At 28.1% G+C, this 25,155-nt stretch overlaps 1 protein-coding gene across 1 annotated transcript; it reads right to left on the reverse strand.

Annotated features, from left to right (window-relative positions):
* Nucleotides 1–247: 247 nt before the first annotated feature.
* Nucleotides 248–25,126, reverse strand: LOC107436244 (nucleolar MIF4G domain-containing protein 1). Its single transcript, XM_087152663.1, has 15 exons — nt 24,945–25,126; nt 22,591–22,687; nt 20,045–20,174; nt 18,569–19,097; nt 17,439–17,509; nt 16,015–16,143; nt 14,163–14,287; nt 12,595–12,688; nt 12,410–12,509; nt 11,122–11,249; nt 10,709–10,825; nt 9,680–9,813; nt 3,552–3,716; nt 3,340–3,471; nt 248–567 (listed from the first exon to the last, which is right to left on the reverse strand). Exons 2-15 carry the CDS (start codon nt 22,660–22,662, stop codon nt 286–288), a joined length of 2,208 nt encoding a protein of 735 aa, XP_087008789.1. The 5' UTR covers nt 22,663–22,687; nt 24,945–25,126; the 3' UTR covers nt 248–285.
* Between the last annotated feature and the right edge of the window lie 29 nt (nt 25,127–25,155).

Genomic DNA, 25,155 nt, shown 5'->3' on the forward strand with positions numbered 1-25,155 from the left:
TATCAAAATTCACAAAACTTGACAGTGCAAACTTAAGAAACACTAACTAATAATATACATGTTTCAAGTACATATAACCTCCTTCTAAGAATTCAATGTTTATGGTAATGAATTCAGGGGCTTTCTTTCGATTTACCAAATTTATTATGCACTTGCTTCTAGAATGGACTGAACAGCTTTTTAACATTCAGAGGAAATTTATAAACATTCATTCAGCTTTAATGGAGAGAAACAAATAAAAACACTGTTAAAAAAAATGTACAAAATTTATTTACCTACAATCTGCTATAATTTAAAAGTATTTTTTGATTTTAGAACAGTTTCTACTAATTTCACTCTTTCTTCTAATTTGGTTGCAACATCTTCTGTAAATTTTGTTTGGTTCCTGAGCAAAAAATGGTGCATAAAAAGTCTTAAACTTTCTCTCAACATCTTCAAGTTTTGCGATAGCGATATTCTTTGAAATGCTTGGAGGCAGATTTCTTCTGATTCGTGTAATAATATTGCCAATAGTATTTGACGAAAGAAACGAATCAGAGTTTTATTCATTTCAGAAAATTGGATAGTCTGAAAAGAGAAATAAAACACTTTTACTCTAAATATGATTGATAGAATGTAATTGAATTAGAGATTAACAGACAAATTCAAATGCACATCCTGCAATTACTAATAATACCACTACCACTACAATTATTCAATTCCAGTTCACTAGTATATAAGACATGTTAACAAGATTCTATCTGGAGGTACCTTTAGATTGATGACGGTTTGATTGATGATGGTTAGATTGATGACATTGTCTGAGGTCTAGCCTCACATTGATGACAATGCAGAAACTCCCACCTTGATGTGAACATGCCTAGTTTGATGGGTGAAACAGTTGAACTATTTGTGACTACCACATTGTCGCTATTCAATCTCGATCACACACAACGGAGTCTGCATACACTCGACTGCTAACAGCAACACAGGAGCGACCACGCCAACAACCGAGATCTTAATTCAGCTCTCAAAAGTTTGGTGATCTTAATACTGTTCTTCCGCAAAGCAGCAATGAGTTAACTAGTGGTATCCATTCATTGAATTCCATCACAGATAAAATTCTGGTGGAGAAGTAATATACCACTACAATTATTCAATTCCGATTCATTAGTATATAAGACAAGTTAACAAGATTGTATCTGAAGGTACCTTTAGATAGATGAAGACTGACATTGTCGGTAACCTAACAACACAGTAAGATAAGGTCTAGAGATATGGCTAAGTACAGTGAAACCTCCAGGAAGGACCATCTCTATTTATGACTACTTTTAGGAGTCACTGAACTTTTTCATAGACTTTGTGTTGCAGAACACGTTTAGAAGAGACAATTAAAACCTCTCCTAGTGACTTGGAAAACATTCGCACCAAACGCGGAAAAGGTCAAATAAGGAAACACAAAGACATATTGCTACAATAAATTTAACAAAAAAATAAGTAGATTAAAATGTATTTAAAATATTTGTGTGAGGCTCTCATTTAGAAAGCTCTTTTTTATGATCTCTGAAAGAGATCTCCAACCTTATGTAGCAGTAAGAGAGCATTAAAGGCGATGCTATCAATGATTTACTTTTAGAGTTGAAAGTTAAATTAGAAGAAAAATTTATTTTAGAAAAAACAAGCATCTCAAATCAACAAACCTCTTATCTTTTAAAGCTTACTAACTAATTTTTATGATATAAAATTAATTGCAAATTTAAATAAAAAACATAATTGTTCATTTATTTAAAATAGCTTTATCATTCATAATTGGTAAATTTGTTTTTGCACAAAATTATATCAGTTGGGATTATTTTTACACATGCTAAATTTTATTCATCGATCCGTATTTTCATGATGCCAACAGAAGTGGCATTTCTGCACCAAAAAAATGACATTGACTAAAATTAAAGTTTAGCACGTGTAAAAATAAAAATTATGTAACTAATAACGATTTTGAAGTCAATGGAAGTAACCTCAAGAACAACCAACCTCCATCAAAAAACATTTTACTGTCAATATTATTTAATATCAAGAGCAAAGGGCATGGTAGAACAGAACCTGTTATCTGTATAAAAGGGCAGTGTATATAAGCTCTTAACTCATTCGAAAATTCATATTGTTAGGCGTTTAAACAATATAGTGCCATAGGTTGTTGAACTTATTTCCGTGAAATTCAAGATATCAGTAAGACATTATTTGTGTGTTTAAGTTCGTGGATGAGTAGTTGGTCAACAGGAAGCAGGTTAAAGGGTCACTAATGTGGCCACAGGGAGTGTCAAAAAGTGCCATCTTGCGATTAAAAAAGGTCGCTGAAGTTGAAAATGTTATGCTAAAGCAAGCCAAGAGGGTCCTGGTAGGAACACCATACCTCAAGAGGATCTATATGTATCCCTAGAGGCAAAAAGGAACAGAAATGTCACTCCTAGTAAAATAGCTGCAAACCTAGCAAACACTACTGGTATGCAGGTTTCTGTCAGAACAAACTCACGGCCATTCAATCAAGTTGGTTTGTATGCATCTCTCTTCAACCACACCATCGTCAAGAAAGATTATGCTGGTGTAAGGAAAGTATTGGTCGGAGTCACCAGTAATGGGCCAAAGTGATGTTCCACGACAAATACCGTTTTACTGCGACAAGTTATTCTAACCAACAGCGTGGAGAGAGGGGGAACACGTCATACATAACAGTAAGTTCATAAACATGATTGGTGTGGTCCACGCGTTCTGATATGTTCAGGCATCATGCACAGTGGCTGCTACAAATATTTGAGAGAGACAGCGCTACATCCCAGAGGTATCGCAGAGAGATTATTTTGTATCATGTTGGTCTTTTAGGGGTGCTGTAGGTGCACAATTTCTGTTCATAAACAACAATGCACAGTCATACAAGTACGCTGAGGAATCGAACACAATAGAAAGAGAAGGTGTTGTTCGTATGCAATGGCCTGCACACTCCCCAGACCGGTGTATTTATATACCATTAAACGGTACAAAAGGTTACTTGAATCAATTTTTTTTTTTTACCTTTTTCGTAACTGTTACTTATTAAAAATTCTGACCAACAAGAGTAGAACTAATTATATTAAGTAGACAATCACTTTGATAAGTCATAAAAACAGAAAAAAATATCTTAAAATATTTTTTTAAGTAATAAAATTATACCAAAGGGTCAATAACAAATATATTGGATCCAATAACAAATATAATATCCAATATATAAGTTTCAGGAGTATATTATAATCAAATTTCACAAGTCATGTCACATATCATATATTTAATATGCACTACTCTTAACAATAAAAAACACATTGAACTTACTTTTAAAACTGATATCGGCAAATCTCCAGAAATAAACATATGGCTTAGAAAATGAGCCAAGTTGCTAACCTGATAAGATTTCATTGAGGATAAATCTTTGAATTTATCCCATAGTGAGAACTGAAGACACATCTATCAAACAAGCAAATAAAAGTTTGAATTAAGTTTCTTTAAAAAATTAAATTATATGTATAAATTAGGCTCAAACTTACTCGATAGTCTCTGGCAAATTTACAAAACTTCCCAGCTAGATATGCATAGTATGGATTAAACTTCTTTTCTTTTAAAACACAGTGAAGAGTGACATGAATAATTTCTCGTTTTTGTTGATTTCTTAGATTAAGTTTCAATAATTTTTCAAATGCATCCATATAGTCCTATAAAAAAAATACAGAAATTATAACACGGGAGAAAAAACAAATAATTTTTTTAAAAAAACTTATTCAATTGTTCAAATCTGAAAGTTCAATCAAAATTGTTCAACCCTTCGATGCAAAATTTTTATAACATATATTTTATTACTTTTTTCTCTATTTTGTATTAATTTAGGTCAAAATAAAGGGAAAATATTATATTTAGCATTTTAATAATTAGACTTATGAAAGATAACATTAAACACCTTTGTGTCTTTTTCTGTGTTCAAGATAAAATCTTCCAAAAACGGCTCACTTTCAAATAATAATTTTTAAAATTTGCATTTACTAGCAGTTATTTAGATCTAAGAGAAACAGTTATTCATCATTGAAATTTCTTTAATTTAAAAAATCAATTATTCATAAATTTTATAATTTGAATGACATTTTTTGAACTACTTTTTTGGATTTTAAATTTTAGCACAAAGGTAATTCAGATAACCTAACCAATTGTTTTTAGTAACTAGACAATTTTTTATGATAAAAAAACTCCAAAATATATTTTTTCTTGTAATTAGAGCATCAGAAAAAAATATATAAAAAGGACACTGGTGACTTAACTGTGTCAAAGGATAAAGAGATTTGCTTTTTTATTTAAATATACACTAATGTGGTTTAAATTTTTCAATTTGTCTTATTTTTATTAAAACTCAGTTACTAGTTAAATGCATTTATGTTTTTAAACCAAATTGTATAAATAATAAATCAAATTGTATAAATAAAAATGTCATCAAAATTTAAAGTAAATAAATGTAAGATTTCATAAAATTACAATTCAATAATCAATAATGTGTTTTAAGTTAATAAATGCAATTGATATAATCGCATAATTGATATAACAATGAAATATAACAATAAATCAAAATTTTTATCTTCATGATTTTATATTTCATTTATATATTTTTGCAAGTAGTATAACACAAATAAACAGCTTCAATCAGTTTTTTTTTCTGTCTTATCAATTTATTATTTGTCTGTATTATTCATATTTTGTCTTATCAATTGTCTTATTAACCTAAAACACTTTCCTGTTTTGATTTTATTCTCCATCTAATTCAATCTTGATAAATGAAACTATCAAAACAATTGGGAGCAAATAAATGTGAGATATCATAAGATTCCTAAAATAACAATTCAACAATTGATATTGTGTACGAAGTTAAGAAAAAGGAACAGCATGTTATAATCAGCTAAAATATCAGAAACTGAAAAAAAATTTTCAGCACTTAAAAAACAATGCAGATTGTAATCGTAAACAATTTTAAAGGAGATAAAACTTGGAACTAAAAGTAGCATTTGTCTTCAATTCCTAAATTGAAGTATCAAAAAAAAAAAAAAAAAAAATTTCACATTTCTTTCTTTTTTTTTTTACTTTTTCGCTATTGCACTTTTCTGCCTTTAGCATAGCTAACTGCTGACTCATTGTTAGATGTGAACAAAATATGCAGGATGATAATTTTACAAAAATATACAGGATGATAAATAATCACACTCTTCTTTATTTCTAAGTATGAAATTAAAAGTATATATCAAGTTATAAAAATCTACCAATTAAGAAAAGAAAATTCATAAAACTCTGACAAAACATTATCAAAGGCAAAGAAAGTTTTAAACTTTTTAAAAACTAGTTTATTGATCAAATAAAGTAGAAAGGTGGCTTTTACCAAATATTAAACCTTTCTACTCCACAGGTTTAAAATAAACTAACATTATTTTTTATGAGTTTAATGAGTCTCAATTTTTTTCAAACTTAAATAGTAAAGATTTTTTATATTTGATTTGCATTGTTTTCCATTTAAATTTAATGTAACAAGGATTCTAAAAGCATACAAATGCTTCAGCAGAATAGGAAAAAGCATTGAAAAACAATGCATAGAAACAACTGTTCAGTTGAAGATTTTTCTTTAAATTTTTAAATACTTGATTTGGAAAGATAGCCTCTTTTTTAAATTGAATGTAACAAGGATTTTAAATACAGTGATCTCTCACTTATGCGCGCTCTCTTTTATACGCGTTTCTCACTTATGCGCGCTTTTCCAGCAGTCCTGGCTGGGAATATAGAAAAACAATGATAACTCTTTTTCATTTATGCGCTGCTCTGAAGAACCACCTCTCACTTATGCGCGGCGCAAAAATTTTCTCACTTTGAAAATAAGAGGTCTCAAAATTGTAGCATATTGCTTATCTTAAGAATTTTCATCCTTTTGACATGTTTTTCTTGGAATGCTCTCGTTTTTCTTATCTTTGTGTGGTCACAACCCTCATTTTAAGGTCTTAGATGACCCCCCCTACTGCTTTCCTCTTTTATCTCTTGCCCCTATTGTTCAAATTCCAGGAACACATTTCCCTTAGAGGGGTACAAGGAGGAGTCGCTCTTGTGATCGAGGTAGGTAAAACTGACAGCCAATTAAAGATGTTAGTGCAAAAACCACGTGACATCGTCGACTAACTGAATCGTCGGTGTTTAGTTAGATGCTTACTTTTCAGCATGGCGAAGAGAACAAAATTGTCGCTTTCATTTAAAATGGATGTTATAAAAAAATTCGAAGAAAATTCTTTCACCTCGAAAAAAGCTTTGGCGGAGTCTTTTAATATTTCCGAATCAACGTTAAGAGGGATTTTAAAAAATCGAGAAGCGATTTTAATAGCTAATCGAGAATGTGGTGTGCAATCGAAGAAAAGAAGCAGGATTCAAGGTGGGAAACGAGGAATTTGAAAAAGTTTTATTGACCTGGTTCAAAGAAGCTCGTGCTTCAAACATTCCCGTTAATGTTGAACTCTTGAGAGAGAAAGCTGTAGAGTTGTCCAAGAGTTTTGATATGCAAAACTTTTCAGCATCTCACGGATGGACTGAAAAATTCAAAAACAGACATGGCTTAGCAACTCGTGTCCTTTCTGGAGAAAGTGGAAGTGTAAATGAAGAAACTGTTCAACAGTGGACAGAGCAATTGGCCACTTTAATAAAAGGATACGAACTAAAAAACATTTACAATTGTGACGAAACAGGACTTTTTTTTAAAATGATGCCCGACAAAACTTTATCATTTAAAGGAGAATCATGTCATGGTGGGAAGAAAAGTAAAGAAAGGTTAACTGTCTTGTTATGTTGCAACGCTGATGGCTCAGAAAAATTCACACCATTAGTCATTGGAAGATCAAGCAAACCGCGATGTTTTAAGAACGTGAAAAAGCTCCCCTGCGACTATAGTAGCAATAAAACGGCGTGGATGACATCGAACATTTTTTTGGATTTCCTTCATAAGTTTGATAGAAAAATGGAAAAAGAAAAACGAAAAGTTCTTTTATTCATGGATCAATGCCCTGCTCATCCACAAGACTTACCGAATTTCAATAACACGAAAGTTGTTTTCTTTCCTGCAAATTGCACTAGCAAAATTCAACCCTTGGATCTAGGCATCATCCGTTGTGTAAAAGTTCACTATAGAAAAACTTTAACTTGTCGTCTTTTGTCTGCCATGGAAACAAAACTTCAGGCAAAAGACGATCAAAAGCAAATCACTGTCCTTGATGCAATGCACATGATGTGCTCATCATGGAGAAGCATCACAGACAAGTGTATTCAAAACTGCTTTAAAAAAGCGGGATTTCTGCTTCCAGAAGAATCTGGCTGTGAAGAGCCAGAGCCCGAAAATGAAAACGACATTAGTGAAGAGGATTGGAATACTGTGTCTGGTGGAATGGGTAATGGTACTTTCAACGAATTCGTTGACGTCGATGAGCATTTAATTACGGCTCAAATACGAGATATTGGAGAAATTGCAGCTGAAATAAATGGTGGCGACAATGATGAAGAGATAGACGACATTGATGAAGAAGATACCGCAAAAGTTCCCCCAACCCACACAGCCGCTTTACAGGCACTAGAAACTCTACGAGATTATTTTCAATTTCATTCTGGAAGTGAAGGAACTTTTTCAAGTCTTGATGGACTTGAAAAGACTCTTTTTGAAAACTCCCGAAAACAAAAACAAACCTTGATTGTAAATTATTTGGTGAAAAATTCATAATTGGAATAAAAAATTAAATTTGGGTATGTAAGCATTTAAATTTTCTTTAACTTATTTATTTATAGTTAAATGTATTAATGTTCTCTTTTTAAGATCTTTATTATGGCTTTTCACTTATACGCGTGTCTCACTTATACGCGCTTTTCCTGTGGCACCTCGCCCCCGCGCATAAATGAGAGATCACTGTATATACAAATGCTTCAGAATTGGAAAAAGCATTGAAAAACAACACATACAAACAACTGTTTAGTTAAAGATTTTTCCTTAAATTTTTAAGTACTTGATTTGAAAATACTGCTTCAGACTTTTGCTTAGGAGTTTCAACAAATTGATTTTTTTCAATCGTAAAACCTAAGATTTGTTTAATTATTAGTAGGGCTGCAGGTTTGTTGCGGCGTGAATTTCCGCGAAATTGTCATTTTTTTCCCCTAAAATCCGCAAATTTGTCAATATGTCTTGACTTTTGCGAAAATTGCTTAAAATGTGATTTTTTTTTTCATTTTTTATTTATTATTTCTATTAAGCAGAATTTTTTATTTTCCTGAACCTTAAATTGAACATGTAAAATTGATTAGATATTTAGGGGAGTGAATCAATAGCTAAATGACATGAAAATAGTTCAGAGATAATCACAATCTTGTCAACTAAGGTGGTCTTTCTACACTTAGGGAGGGTAATTACCTTCCTGAAGTCAGTAAGAGTACAAAAGAAATTGGAATCACAAAAAAAGGAAAATGTTATAAATCAAATCTTTGACAGAAAAATTGTTATACATGCTATTGCACTGGGCAATGAAATTTCTACTGCCTTTCTACATATCCAGTTAATTTTTCCTAGACGGCTTCTTGTGATTTCTTAAATATGGATCAGTTTCTTAGACGCAGGGGGGGTTAGTAGTTAGTAGGGACTTGTAACTAGTAGTTTGAATGTAGAATGTTTGAGTTTTCACAGCAATTACTTCTTACAAAGCAACGGTCAAGGAATTGCGCGTTGGTGAAGGAAAATTGATCGAGATTTGGAAATTAAAGATCGAGCGCTCCAAAATTGGCAAAAGTCGTCGAAAGATCGTTTTCTAAGTATAAAAATTTATTAAGTGATGAAAGACGAAGGATAAATGAGAATAATCTGACAATGTACAATACTTTGTACCAAAATTCTGCTCATTTAAATAAAAATATTAATATTGCGTGAAATTCAAAGAAACACGTTTGTTGTGCATTTTTAATCTTTTTGTATTATTTGCGCAATTTCTGTCTTTTGCATCATTTATATAAGAAATTTCTTTATGTTTAGAATTTGTGTAATTTTCAAAATTTCCCGTGAATTTGGGGTCCTTTTTCCCGCGACAAACTTGCAGCCCTAATTATTAGTGAGTACACAAATGAATAAACTTTAAACACTGCTTGAGTGCAATTAATAAAATATTGTTTTATGATACTCTGTTGTGATATGGATATTCCTTTTACCCAGTGCTGAAGCTTTTATTCAATCAATCAAACTGATAAAGGGAAAAATGTTATAGGAATGAAGTATTTGTAAGTTTATAAGAGGAAATTTTCTGTATAAAAGTCTATCAGAGATAATTGTAACACTGAGGGAAAAACCCTGAAAATTTTATGTGCGAAAACTCAATATCAAGACACATAGTATACATGTTTTTATACATAGTATAAATAATATTTTTAAACTAAGATTTATAATTAAATGACCTTCCAATGAAAAATATTACACCTTATTAAATAATTTATGTAAAAACTTAGTTATCACAAGAATTGCTATAAATCACATGAATATATATGAATCACGATATTGGATTTCAAGAAAGTGAAATTATCACAACTTGAGATTAAATTGAGAATATCACAATTTGAGATTAAAAATGTAACAATTGTTGAATACCTCTGCTGTCATTATAATACAAAATACTGATTTTCTAATTTCAGTATTCATATGTTGTTTTCGTGCTAGTTCTAGTATCTTTTCACTAACTGCTGCTTTTGGTAAGTTGAAGCTTTGCTGCTCACTTTTCTCACCTATAAGTAAAACAATACTGTTAGAAAACTGCTGAACCCTAATTTTTAAAAAAGTTATGAGATGAAATGCAACTTTTTTTATTCTTAAAATAAATTTAAAAAAAAGTCCTAAAATTTGAAAATATTGTTCACTGCCAAAAAATCTTTCTTATGATCAAAATCAATGATTCAATCAATTATCTTGAAAAACTGTCTTCCATAGCTGCTCCATTAAAATAGTCCCAAGTATCGGGCTTGTGACTATACCTCCTCTATGCTATCTCGTTTGGCAAAAAATTAATATTGGAACCAGTTGTTTTTAAAATTTGTAGTGGAGTGGAGAAGAGAAAAAATTAGGGATGCAAAAACAGCAGGGCTGCCAACTTTCTATGATTTTTGTAAAACTTTATTCTAGTGGTAGCTATGTTTATGTTTTAATGCACTATTTTTTTTATTCATTTAAACTTATTTTTCACACCACAAAATATAAATGATTTAAAAGTTCATATGCAATGCCACTTTGTTCCAGCTCTCTGATGGTGAAGTTTTTTAAATGCTGGTAAAATTACCAAAAATTCTGAAAGATTTGGTAATTAAATGTCTACCATTTCATAAAATAATTTTCAAAAAGCGTAACAGTCGGCAGTTTGAAACAGTAATCTTCTGCCTCACTCCTCCTATTTACGAAACGTACATAAAACCTGCAAAAATTGAATAGTTTCAGTCTTTCTAGTAATAACTTTTTAGATTTGAGAAATGTATTAACTAATGAACACTATAAGTATTTTTGAAACAATCATTTTTCTGAATTAATAGCGTACACCAGCTACACGTGCTAAGATGTGTTATAATTAAATGTAATATTAATAATTAAATGGGGGTGATAGAATGAAATGGAACTTCGCATTATGTCCACCTTTAGATTCTTTATTATTTCCATCTACCCAAGCAGATCCAACAATCCACCAACGTCCTCTTTCATCAGCTTTTAGCAAATCTTCATAGGATATTACTAGCTCCTGGATAGAACTACCTAAAGACAATGAAACATAAATTTAAACGCTACTTATTCATAAACAGATTAATAACTAAAAATTGTTATTGCTAAAAGATCAAAAAATATATATAACACAAATCATAAAAAACGGTAACAAGTCACTTTATTCAAAATTTATTACCTTTAAAACTTTCAGAGCTATAAATAGTAGTAAAAATTTTAAAGGCTTTAAGTAAAAAGTTTTAAGATAGATTGTAAATCACACAAAAACAGCACTCATGGATAATAAAAGAAGAAGAAAAGTTTCATGCAAACAAATTTATAATGTGTACCTTTACGAACATATCCCTTCAGAAGTTTTTTACTATGCTCAATTATAGATGGATCATAGTCAGGAATTTTGTAAATGTTATTATTCTTTATGGCAGTTAGAGTATCCAACATAAATTGAACTCTAGAACTGGAAAATATATTTCTTTTTAGACAAAAACAAAAGGACAGATCATACAAAAATTATACATTGATATACAATACTAAAAAATACTTGACAAATTTAAAAAGATTTTCTTTTGTGTAAAATCACGATCAATATGCTAAAATGGAAGGTTTAAATGTAAATCGGAATACTACATATAGATAATAAATCAGAACTCTTTTCCAAACTTATTTTTAACTTGTATTAGAAAAAAAATTTGAAAATCCTAACTTTAATAAATGTATAAATGATTATAACATATAGAGGGTATTTCTGTAATGGCCCCTTAAATACATATAATACAAAAACTTATCAAAAAGAAAGTTAAAAAAAGTGTGTCGCATTTTAGGTTGTAACATTAATATTTAACCATTAAGATTAATATTTAAACAAGAAAAAAAATTGAAATCTATCAAATCACTAGTGGAGAAAATAGAATGAAAAACATAAAAAGCAGTTTAATTGCCGTGTAAAACTTGGAGAAGTTTCTAATATTCGCCTTTTAACTCCTCTCTGTTCTCTGGCAATCAGCTGAGTCTATTTTAATTTAACAAACTGTGATACTTTTTGTTACTTTTCAAAAACTATTTTATAACGGAAAGCTCCTGTTAAACTGATCTCAATAAAATCTTTTAACTGTTTTTAAAAATTTATGATTTTTATTGGAGTTTAGGCTTGAAAGTCAACAATTAATTTTATGAATCAAAAATGGTGCCAGCAGAGGAAGTCTTTTTGTCTCGTAGGCTATCCCTTCCCTTCAATTTTTAACTTTAATAAAAATAAAAAAAAGATCTTCAAATTTCTTTTTAAATTTTTATGAGACAAGCTAGTTTATTTTTCCTTTTCAAAAAAAAATGCAAAGAAGACCAATTCTTGGACTGGGAAAATCTTGAAGCATCACTGCCCAGAATTCACACATAAAATTAAGTATTTATTAGTTACTCTTATTTTTATTTTTCCGGTAAGTAATAGAAAAATTGTACAAAATTTTTGAACAGTTTTTATAAGTTTAAACAAACATATTCCCTCCAAAAAAAATTTCAAAAACTATGTATTTAAATACTTAACCTGACATAACAAATACACAATTTATTGAAATTTTAATTTAAAAGAAAAGAAATAAATAAAGGCTTAGCTTATATTACTCAGTTTCCTTAACAATAAATGTTGCTGCTTTGGCTTGGATTGATAAAATCAATTCTTTTAATTTCAATGGATCATCTTTTCGCAAAACAAATCCTATGCCTGAAAAATGGTTAATGTTCAGTAAGGTTAAAACTATTTTTTAATCAAAAGAAACACTCTGTATTTTTTCAAAAAATATACTTACTTTTTAAAAAGAGCTGTATCAGTTCAATATCTTTACTTTGAAATGACTTAATAAAGAGCTCAAATATGTCAAAAATTAAAGTTGAATGAGTAACCTGAAATTGTAATAATAATACATTATTATTTTTAAAAAGAATAATTGAAATCTGAAGAATATAATTTAAATAATATCACTGTTTTTTACAAGAACAATTAAAAGTTTACAAATATAGAGAGTAAAAAAATTCACAAAATAGATAATTGTACATGAAGAAGTATTACTATGTATAAGTGGTAACCAATACAGATAGTTGAGTATCACAATTAAATGAAGTTTGAAGTAAAATAAATTTATAAAAACTAAGAAAAAAAACAAAGGTTACACAGAAATAATTAAATTTATAAAAATATAAATCAAGATTAAAACTCTGGGAACAAAAAGAATTTATATAATTTATTTTGCAAACTACAAAAAACTTTGAAAGTTTTGTGATGTTTTCATTAATTTCTAAACTATATTTTTCAATAATGCAATATTTCTTGAATAAAACATTACAGTGGGTTTCTAGAATTGGAGTATAACTTAATTATTAAATTTTATGCCTAAAATATTAACATTAGCTAAACATTAATCTCATAATGTAAAATCATTTCATATTTTAGACATAACAGACATATATTATATTTAAATTTTATTCTAAAATGAAGAGTAAGATATTAATTTCACAGACGTCGATTATAGGTGAAACCTTATATGCAACAAAATGATATAATAAGTTTTGTTACTTTTTTCTTAACAGAACACAAATGAAAATTGCTTAATGTTATAATGTTTCTTCCTAAATTGTTAATCAAGATCCTTCTTCATAGAATGGCTGAAGTTCGAAAAAGGTTTAAACAATTAATCCTGCGAGTATTCGAAGGCAGTATGCCTGAACCATGTATATAATTAGCAGACAATACCTAATTGGAATTTTACAAATGTTATTAAAAATAAAAATGTGAATGAATTTTCTTTTAATTCTTTTCTTAAAAAATGGGATGTCCTGAAATCTGAAAAATCAGAAATATCAGGACAAGATATTTTTTATCAGAAAAATTATTAATATCATGACAACTATGAACCTTGCATGATATTGATAATGTAAATTAATATTTACTTTAAGTGAAAAATGTCTTCATTTAATTTTTTGAATCAAGCATCGATTTATAATAACATTTTTATCACTATCAAGAGTAAAAATACTACTATATATAATACTTTAATAAAAACAAATGCAGTATATTATAAAATTCTTTTTTTCCATTTTAAGGAGAAAAACTTTGCTGTGAGGTTTAAAAACCAATACAATTAAATTAAATCTACGTAAAAAATTAAAGACGGTTACAAAAAGTAAAATATTAAAAACATTCTCCTATATAAAAATTAAAACCATTATTATATTTCAAAAGCAAAAGAACAAACAATACAATTAAATTAAATGTACATAAAAAAATAAAAGACAGTTACAAAGAAGGGATATATTAAAAATATTCTCCAAAATAAGAATTAAAACCATTGTTTTATTTGAAAAGAAACAAAAAACAAACCTTGAAGTTATAGAGATGGGAAAGAAAAACTATGAGGTTGTTGCATTCTTTGCCTTCGCCATAATTCTCAGAAGATTTAAGTAAAACATCTAATCTCTCTACAATCTTCTGTAAAAAGAAGGCACCTAAAAAATTTTGGAAAAAAGTTTATTAGAATGAAATAAAAAATAGCAACAACCTAGTTGAATTCATTGCAAACTAACAAATAATTTTGCATTTTGGCAAGTTTATAAAAAAACTTTCACCCAAGTACATAACTTTATTTTCTAACTAACATAGGGTGTGTGGGAGTGAGGAGTTATCGACTATGTCAACCTTCATCCATGAAAAGGTACCCCGCCATAGAATCGAGTTAACATGTCTTATGTAATAGGAAATTAGAATTGTATTTTTGTAGTGGTAGATACACTACAGTGGTCCCCCACCAGAATTATATCTGTGATAGAATTCGATGAACGGATACCACAAGTTGATTCATTGCTGTTTTTGTGAGAAGCCAGGAAAGCTGTATTAAGATCACCATACTATTTTAATGCTGATCGTGAGAGCTGTATTAAGTTAATGGTCGTGGTCGCTCCTGTGTTGCCATTAGCAGTCGAGTGAATACATTGTACGTTATGTGTGATCGAAACTGAGTAGCAACAGCACGAGGAGGTGGATAATGTTGCAGTCACAAGTAGCAAAACAACTGATCAATGTGGACCATCCATCGAAGTAGGCGTGTGCAAATCGTAGTGGGCGTTTCTACAAAGTTAGGCGTGTTAACATTACGTCCGGGTCACCAATGTGGGGTGAGTTGTTATTGACAATGTCAACCTTCTTCTATGTAAAGGTACCCCAACATAAAATCGACTTAACATGTCTTATATACAAGGAAACTGGAATTGTATTTTTGTAGTGGTAGATACACTACAGGTGAACTGATTAAGCAGGAAAAACATCAGGTGAAAGTATGTGTACAGGCCTCACAACTGATCAGTCAGTTAAATAACACAGTAATGTTGAGAAAATATGCTTTTATCCTGTATTAACAAAAAAAAAATTAAAACAAATATTTTTTCTTAGAAAACTTCCTTATTTAAAAACTTGGCAAAGTGAGTATTTTATACTCATGGCTGACTACAAAATGAGCTAAAACTTAAAAATTCCAGAATTTTAAAATGACATTTCATATCTTTTTAAATACAGGAAGGTCACTTTCCAAAAAAAGAAATTCCCAGTAATTTCCAAGGTAAAATTTAAAAAGTAGATTAGAAGAATTCTAATCATAAAATCATTTAAATTTACATACATTATTACACCTAATAAAAATTTAAAAATGCAAGAAAATTTTTTACCAATAAAATTCTTTTCTTCTTACATCTAAATTAGTTCATTACTTTGTATGTATTATTTTCATGATATTAAAGAAAATTATAATAAAAATTTATAAGACATTAAAATAAAAAGAATAAATGAATAAAAAAAGTTCAGGATAACCTTGAAAATTTTTTGTTATCTCACTGTAAAAACGCACCACTGACCATATCTCGTGCATGGCGGGCAATTTGTTAAATTTGAACATTTCAAATATACCGAACTGACCGTACAGATTACCTACACAACTGCAACTGAGCACAGTTGTTCTAAAGGAATGCCGGGATGCGATGCAGACATTCGTTGGAATGCACACGTCACCTCTTAAGAGTACACAACAAAACAGCCCTTACTTACAATACAACTCTCATATTTGCTAACATACTTATAACTTGTTATTTCATAAGATGGCCTAACAAAATTCATAATATGGGCATATTCATAATATTCATGTAAGACAGCATAACAAAGTATTATATATCTAAAATTGCTTTACCAATTTCTGAGCCCACATTTGCATGCAACAATGCAATTAGCATTGCCTGGTCCATGATGATACGAGCTGGGGTCTGTACAGGTGCAAAGAGCATTTCCGATATCAAGCTGAAAATAGCTTCATTCATATCTAAAAGAGAGTAATAAAAATTGTAAACATAATGAACTATAACTTTATTATTGAAAATATTAAAATGTTACATTTACGTGATTAAAGCTTATAGAAAACAATAGCATAATTTTATTTCTAAGGATGATTCCTAGAAGCCAGAAACTGTGGTATATATTCTTAATAGGATGAATCTAAATATAACTGAATAATATCAGCTGTTAGCTTATTTAATTATTTTTACATTAAAATGATTATTTTGACAAAAATTTCTAAATGTTTATTCTATTAAATAATGATCTATACACTTTATTATAAAACAATGATCGATTTCATGTACCAATCCATTAAATTACATTTTGCTTTGTCGAGTATTTTAGCAAATGAAATCTTGTATTTGATTACTTGCATACACACACCTGCCAACATTGGAGAAATAAAATAACGGAGATATTACTAACCAACCCAATTTTGAGTTTACGATTACTGATAATCAACTCCGTATCCTTGTAATTTTGAATCCAATCCAGAAGACAAGGGAATTCCTGGATCAAGTATTGTGAGAAATTTGACTTCGTGGAAGACTTTTTGATGGAACTAACCTGCATTTCAGTAACATGGAGAGGAAAAACCATGAAAAAATGAGGAAGTTTAGAGACAGAGGTACTAGCTTAGGCACTGCCTTTGTCATATGACCAGGACCAAAATTATGTGCCATTCAGCCTTGGCTATTAAAAGATAGAGCTCTGAAAAAGGGAGGGGCTATATCCTTTATAATGGTAGAGTGGTGTGTGATGAATGCAGTATGACCAAGAATTCACTTATAAAACACTAAGGAGTCTTAGAAAAAACTTGAATTGTTTATGCATTTAGAGCAAGGTTTGTTTTGCTAAATTTAAAGCCCATATAAGAGTATACATTCTTATTCCAATACAAGTAAAGAATCAACGCACACATATATTAAATATTTCAATACTTTCAAGCCAAATTGCATCAAAATATTTTAAACTTTTAATTTATGTAATATTTATAAAATGATGAATAAAACACTAGAAGATGTTTCAATTAATATTAAAAGTTAACAATGAAAAGACAAAGGTTGCAAATGAAAAAATATTTTTACAGTAATCATAAAAAAAAAAAAAATCAGAAAAAAAACTTGCGATAGATTTATTAGAGTGAAAAATTTTAAGTACAATACCAGTTAAAAAAAATAATAAAATTTCTGTTAAACATATATTTGAACTTTTTTATAAGAAAAATATAGTTTTGGTTAGAGTAAAGAAGACAATTTGCAATTTTTAAAACTATAATACCATTTCGGCTGTATTTCATATACAATTCTTCAATTTGGTGGCATATATTCTGTAAATTGCTTTCACTTAATCTAAAACAAGAAACCTAATTTTTAATTAAAAATATTTTATACAACATTTATAAGTATGCACAGACATTGAATGCATAAACACTGATCAGACACTGCTACAATGTTCTACATTTGAATATAAAAAAAATATCTATATTTATTTAGTTAATTCGCTAAACTTTTTTTTAACTCATGTAGTTAAAATTAAATTTATATTATTATACATTACACATAAACTTTTATGTTGATGTTAAAATAAGACAAATGTGAAATTCTTTTTCAGATTTAAAGGAACCAAACAACTGGCACCACATCATTATCTTGATGGTTCAGCCTATCCAAAGATGTGTATCATTTAGCACTTAATGAAGAATAATTTTTACTTATTGTGCTTAAAATTAAAACACTAATTTTTATCTTGAATAAAATATCTCAAATATATTTTCAACATGAAATTAATAAAATATATTAACTTTCTGTTTGTTCTGATTTTTTTTTTTTTTTTTAAAATTTAGTGCAAAATATACAAATAACTGTTATATCATTGCTATTTAAACAAAAGTGCAAATTTACAAATACTTGTGTAATGCAAAAATGAAAAAGGGTAAAGTAAAGATCGATCCCAATTAATAATAGTTTTTAAAAAAATTAATATAGTATTTTTTAATACAGTGAAGAATATTCAAATAACAGTTTCATTATTGTTATTTAAACTGAAGTCCAAATTTATAATTACTTTTAAAATATAAAGACAAAAAGCATAATATAAATAACAATTAGTGCTGGTGTTTTTTTTGTTTTTTTTTCAAGAAAATAGAGTACAAAATATTTAAATAACAGCTTCATTAGTACAACTTAAGGTAAAGTGAAGATTTATAATTAATTCTTAATGCAAAATCATGAAATAAAAACAATATTTAAGAAAAATAAATAATTAAAGTATTCTATAAATATAGTGTGTATTATTCAAGTTGTACAGTTTGAACAAAAGTGCAATTTAATTAATAATTTTATAATTTAAAAAAAAGAAATAAAAAAATAATAAATAAAAATTTAATAGCAAAAATTTTTTAATGATACCTATTTAAAAGGCCTTTTAGTTGTTTTTTAATTCTAAGACAGTCTTCCTGCTTTTTTTCACTTGTGGCATCTTTTCTTCTACTTGGTGGAACATATGACTGAGAACTATCACTTGTCTTTTGAATAACATTGCCAGATTCATCTCTTAGACGTCCATATATATCTTCCCAGACCTTTGGCTTTTGGATATTTTTGTTTTTCGAGTCTACTTTTTCGATCTCCATTTCACTTTCCTCATCTTCATTAGCATCATTTTCAGAATCCATAGCATCTGATTCAAACTCCTGGTCATCTTCTTCAGAGTCAGTTTGAGATTCAGAAGCACTATCATCCTTTGTTTTTATTCCCTTCTCTTTCATGAGCTCCGTCAGTGTTCTGTTTTTACGTTCAGGTCGCTTAGAAGTATTCTCGGTTGGCTTTTTCTGAAGCACCGAAGAACCTTTAACAGCAGCTAAATCTTCTTCTAAACAATCTGAATCATCTGACAAAACTGTTCCTTTGTCTTTTCTATCAATAGCACCAAGAATATCTTTCAAGTAATTAAAGAAGTATGACAATAAAAAATTAAAGCATACAAACATAAATTTTTATTTTGTGTTAGTTTGCTTTATTTAAATGTTAATAATATACTTGTTGACATTGAAGAGCGTTATTTTTAATTTAATTTTATGCATAATTTTTCCAAAAATGGGCAAAAAAGTAATTTTAGTAAAAACAATTATAATAATAAAATTTTTTAAAAAATTAAAAACGAAAACTATTTTTTAAGTGCTTTTTCTTACATATTTTGATTTCTATGATTAGCATTCAATTGAGCCAAATGATCTGAATCTTATTAGTACTTGTATGCAAAATTCATGATTTTTTTTTTTACAAAAATTGATATTTGATTTAAATCTGATTTATTAGATATTTTTATGATTACCAATAAAATCACTGTTATTTTCGTTCAAGCTAAACATCTTAAAATTTTAAATACAGGGAGGAAATTTGTTAGTTAGATACCTAATTTGGAGTAAATTAGTTTAGATCAGAATAAATTAAAGAGAAAAAATATTGTAAGTAAAAATATTTGGGCAAAACAAATCGTTCTTCAATATTGGTAAACACTAACAACATATTTAATTTCATTTTAAAAGCACTTAAAATATTTAAATAACCATAAAACTTAATGGGATGACTTAATGGGAAACTTAATGGGATAATTTCCTTCCTGATTTAGACTCGAAAAACAATTTTGCTTGTTTACTGAAGACATTTCTTATTAATATTTGGCCTATCTTTTGTTTTTTTAAAAGCTATATCAACATTTTAAAATCATTTTTCACATGCATCAAGATAATTTTATTTCAATAAACTTTGTAGGCTAGGGTAACATACATTAAAAAAAATCTTATAGGTCATACTTTTTAACGTAAGAAAAATTCTGAACAGTAAAATAATAAGATCAATAAAAATATGTTAAATAAAGGATACAGTCCAAGCCATCATCTTGTAACACAACTGTCTTTTTCTTATTTAATTTTAACAGTTTTCCTAATCTCTTTATAGTTACATCTTCTTCTTGATTAGCTTCTAATAGTTGCAGTTTTCTCACACTTTCAAACTGGAAAATGCAGTTCTTTATATGTAATTTTTTATAACATAATATTAAATATCAAATGAAAATAATCTAAATACATTTACTTAGATTTCATTTTTTCATTTCTGCTCCAATAATATACTCAAGTTTCAATTTATTTTACTATTCAGGCAATATAATTTAATTTTTTGAAACACAATCTTAGTTAACATGCTTTGTTAAGTAAAGATTGTGTCTAAAAAACAATGCTAATAGTTCATAAAAATAGGATAATTTTTAATTACACATTTAAACCTCCTGAAATTAAATGCAACACAGGATTTTCAAATATTAATTTTTGTTTGCTCCATAAATTTAAATATCAATTATTTTAAAATAAATATTCCATTTAAAAAATGCTTTTGATTGTTTTTTCTAAATATTGGTAAGTTGAGCCCTTTTAAGTAGAATTTTTCTTCAGAATTTAGTTATTTTCATCTAACTTTTTATTAACAATTAGGATTCACATCAGCAATGAAAATTTAGAGGTTCAATAGGACCACCTAGGTATTCATTTAATGGTGAAAAAAATTAATATGACAAACTCGAGAACTTTACAATTACATAATTCATGTTTATGGTACTCATAAAAAATTATTAAATGTCATCTTTAACACACTAAAACAAAATACGTTCACTATCCCAAAAAGATTGAAGATAAGTATTCATTAAAATTAAGATAAAAAAGCTAAAATAATATTAGTAAATACATTTAACATAGAGATTAAAATGCAGAGACCACATAAATAACTAAATGAGGAAAACAGAGAATGCAAAAACTAACAAAATATTGAAAATCAATTATCTTATATGATAATATTCAAAATAAAATCAATTCTAAAAAGAGCAACAAAAATATTTTTTTTATTGATCTTTAATGAACAAATGATCTTTTTATTGATCTTTAATGATTAACTTTCATGAACAAATAAGCCTGGGAGAAGAGTCTATGTATTCATCAGCCACAATATATTTTTAATTCTGTTTTAAAGTGCACGAATCTAGCTAGATATAATTGATATAAACAGCAAGATGAGTGTGCTTCAAAACTGAAGGTGTCCAAGTTTTTGAAAAATTGCCCTGCTCTTTTAAATTTTTATAGAGATTTCTGCAGTGTAAATGTATATACATTATTTAAACTTTCTGTGTAATATAAATAAATTAAGCAGGGGTCTGTCCAGACATTTTGTGAAAGGTCCTACAATGAAAAAACTACTCATAATTTGTGAATATAAAATAAGCGTTAAAGTATTCTTTCAACCAAGGTCCTGCTTTTGTGAATTTGTGTAAATAGGGTCCTGTTATTACAAAAATTGCTGAAAACCTTTTCAAGAAGTTTTAAATTGCAAATAGATATAAGATTCTGCTCAACAATAGCTGGTACTAAATTAGAGATGCCACATTCAAATATTTGGTATTTAGCCTATACTGCTCAACACAGAATATTCATTTCGGACGAATAATGGAAACAAAATCACTCATATTTTTAATAATTTCAATTGACATATTTTAAATAACACAACTTAGTTATGTATCACTTTTAATGTGTTACACATTAAGTAAACTTAAACAATTCGTAAATTTATAATATTTTATTTTTAAAATTGCCAGAAATTAATTTTTATTACATAATAATCTATTAATTTTATGAATAATTAATTGATTATGAATCATAAATTGATTAATTATTTATTTACAAAAAAAATTATCATTTAATATCAATAAGAATGTGCACACGATGTTTGTTAAAGTAGAAATATTTTCTTAGAATACTACATTTGGAATTTAAACTTAGGGACACTTGGAAAACTTAGTTTGTTTCGAATCATCTTTCTTCTTTTTTTCACCCCCAGGAAGGGTTTATTCAAATAACAAAACAATAATGAAGATAAATTTGTGAAGGGTCCGCTTTTAAGAAAAGATATTTTGTAAAGAGTCCGTTAACCGACCCAAATTTATTCTTAAATGACCCCTGTTAAGTGTAAATAAAATTTAACTAGGTTTCACATTTTTTCAAAGCTTTATTGCTTATTATAGAATTACAAATATTTTTCCATTACCCAAATCTAGATTATACCAAACTGCTGCAAATTTTATTGTAAACAAGAAAGACACAAAATGAGAGGACCTTTACTGAAAAGTTACAGCACAACTGAACTAGCTTAAAATGAGTAAAAAAAAAGAAGAGGAGTCAATCTCAATAAACCACAACTGCCAAAAATAAAAGTTTCAGTTAACAAAAATGAACTAAAATTTTTTTTTATTATTCTCACATATAATAAAGGAAAAAATCTGTGAACTTTGTGTTTTTCTTTAGAATAGCATGCAATATAATTCTTTTTTACTTTATTTTGTAACTATTCACAAACAATGGAATAAAATAAATAATGAAAGAGCTTACTGTATTTTGGTTCCTCTTCTTTTTATTTTTCAATTGTGTCTCAGCTTTTCTTTTTTGACTTTTGCCACCCATTTCAGCAACAAAACAGGTTTATTCTCTAAAATTTAAAAGAAATAACCATAAGTTTATTTCTAACTATTACAACAATATCGTTTTCCAAAAAAAAAAATTCTAAAAGTAAATATTTAATGTTGAAAAGACAAAAAAAAATTTCATAATTAAATACAATTTAAAACATGTTTGCAATATTTATTTTAAATGTAAGTTCAATTTATTTGAATTGATAAGATAATAATCATACAGTATTAAGTAATATAGTTTTAACAGCTATTTAAAATAATTTCTTTAAATTTTTTGATTTGTTATACTTGTTCAATATTTTTATACATAAAAAATTTTAAAATTATAAGCATTATTGAAAATAACAACACTTTTGATTAATAACAGATAAAATATTGATATAAGAACATTAGAGAATTTTATAATTTCAAATAATATAAATACATAAAATGAGAGTTTCCTAGGCTTCTTAAACAAAATTTACACGGAAAACAGTGAAAATTCAGAATACTGTCATATTACAAATCCAGACTTAGGGGGGAAATTTATCTTATACTGAACCATACATTCAAAAGATAAAATACATTTTAATTACAGATAAGTCTAAAATATTATGTCTATCTCAATATATATAGTAGGCTAATAGGAAAATGTGACTCTTTGCAAACTGCTGGCATCATTTGAAAATGCTTATTACAGTGAACCTTGCAGACTGATTGCAAAGTGATATTGGTAGCTTTCAAAGAGCAAGATTTTTCAATTAGCCTACAACGCATACATAATAATAAAATAAAGATAGATGAGATGCAGAAATTAGAATTTTAGTAACGAAGCTAAAAATTATACGAATACACTGTACAATATTGAAATTTTAAATCAAAAAAATTTCATTAAAAGAAAAAAAAATGAAATAATAAAAAATTAATTATAATAAGTAATTAATGATTAAATGTTAACAATAAGTCATATTAATTGACTAATGTTTATTTAATGTTAAATTAATTAATAATAAATAGTTGTGCTAAAAACAGCTTTGCAATAGGGGAGATTTCCCTAGCGTGATCTGTGGAAGAATAATCGCCAAGTCTTGGCAACTTCCGGGCAGCGACCAGCAAGAAACTAAAAATAATAACACAGAAAGGGACCAACTCGAAAGGCATAACTCGCAGCTACACCCAGGCAAACATCTACATGTTTTCTTGTTTGTTTTTTTAAATTTGCAAGTTTAACAGCTATTTCGCACCTTGGCAATTGTAGTTGGTGTGACAGATCACGATACGGAAATATCCCCGCTTTGTCAAATTTACCAACAAAAAAAAAACTAATATATTTTTAATTAAAAGCAGTAACAATAATAAAATAAGAGAAGCAAAGAATAAAGTACAAAAATATATTTCTAATGGAATCTTGCCTGCTAATCGATAACTTTCCATATACCCTTATATCTCTTATGATAATTTCACCCATAATATAATAGCTAACAAGAAAAGAAAGGGTACTTACGTATTAACGCAACCAGGCCAAAATTCGCATAAATCGCCAAATTTGGTGTAAGTAGAAAAAATTTTAATCAATTTTTTTTTATATAACAAAGTATTTTGTAAACAAAATTATAAGCAAATATTTTAATAACCTTTTAGATTACATATTATTTCGACATCACATAGTGCATTATTTCTCATAACAAATACAGTTTTTTATATTATTTTGTTTAAACCACGTATTATTTTGTTAAAAACCACGTATAACACGTAGGGTTGCCGTAAGTGGGGTCGCCAAATTTGGCGATTTATGCGAATTTTGGCCTGGTTGCGTTAATACGTAAGTACCAAAGAAAGACTGAAAATTATAGACAACAAAACTGCGTGTATTTTCTCACTTTTGTATTTTATTTATTTTATATGCTTATTTAAATGCATTTAAAATACATAAGTAAATAGAGTTAAATGATATATAATAAAAATGCTTTTCTTTATCTGATTAATGTTCTACAAACACAACATGCTTATAGAAGAAAAGAAATTAAGTTTATGCTTTAGGCAAACTGATGATAAATTTACACTTATGAGTATGTAGAATTGAATGTTATACGCTGTTAGTGAACCGCATATTTAAACACTTAAAATGCACAGCAGTTCGAAAAACTCGGAAATTTCTAATAGTGCAGGAAAGATATTTTCGTTTCAAAAACTAATCAACCTAAATAAGAAATAGCCAAATAAAAAAATAAACATAAGGTATCGATACAAAAACATGTTGTAGATATTCTTTATTTAATAAAAATAGGGAATAACCTGAAAAAAACTTATTCAAAAGTAGTTTTCGTCAATAAAAACTCGTGTAATTGTTTATTTACCCATGTTATTTACACTTGATTTATAACACATTGCCAAATTTGAAATAGAAATATTAAGAAAGGTCATTTTCATAAATGAATGGTAAGGCTCTACTACTAGAAGAATTTTATCTTAGCACTAAAGGTTTAAAGTGTTGATTGAAATCCAA

This window comes from Parasteatoda tepidariorum, chromosome 10 (genome assembly GCF_982258835.1).
Source record: "Parasteatoda tepidariorum strain Cologne lab strain chromosome 10, Ptep-v5.0, whole genome shotgun sequence".
Classification (NCBI taxonomy): domain Eukaryota; kingdom Metazoa; phylum Arthropoda; class Arachnida; order Araneae; family Theridiidae; genus Parasteatoda; species Parasteatoda tepidariorum.

Excerpts from the sequence above, each read along its gene's own strand:
- LOC107436244 (XM_087152663.1), bottom strand. The coding sequence starts at position 22,662 with ATGGGTGGCAAAAGTCAAAAAAGAAAAGCTGAGACACAATTGAAAAAT. Across the intron at positions 19,098-20,044 it reads ACAAGATGATGGCTTGGACT|ATATTCTTGGTGCTATTGAT; the intron begins GTATCCTTTATT and ends ATTACTTGAAAG. Across the intron at positions 12,689-14,162 it reads CCCATCTCTATAACTTCAAG|GTTACTCATTCAACTTTAAT; the intron begins GTTTGTTTTTTG and ends TTACAATTTCAG.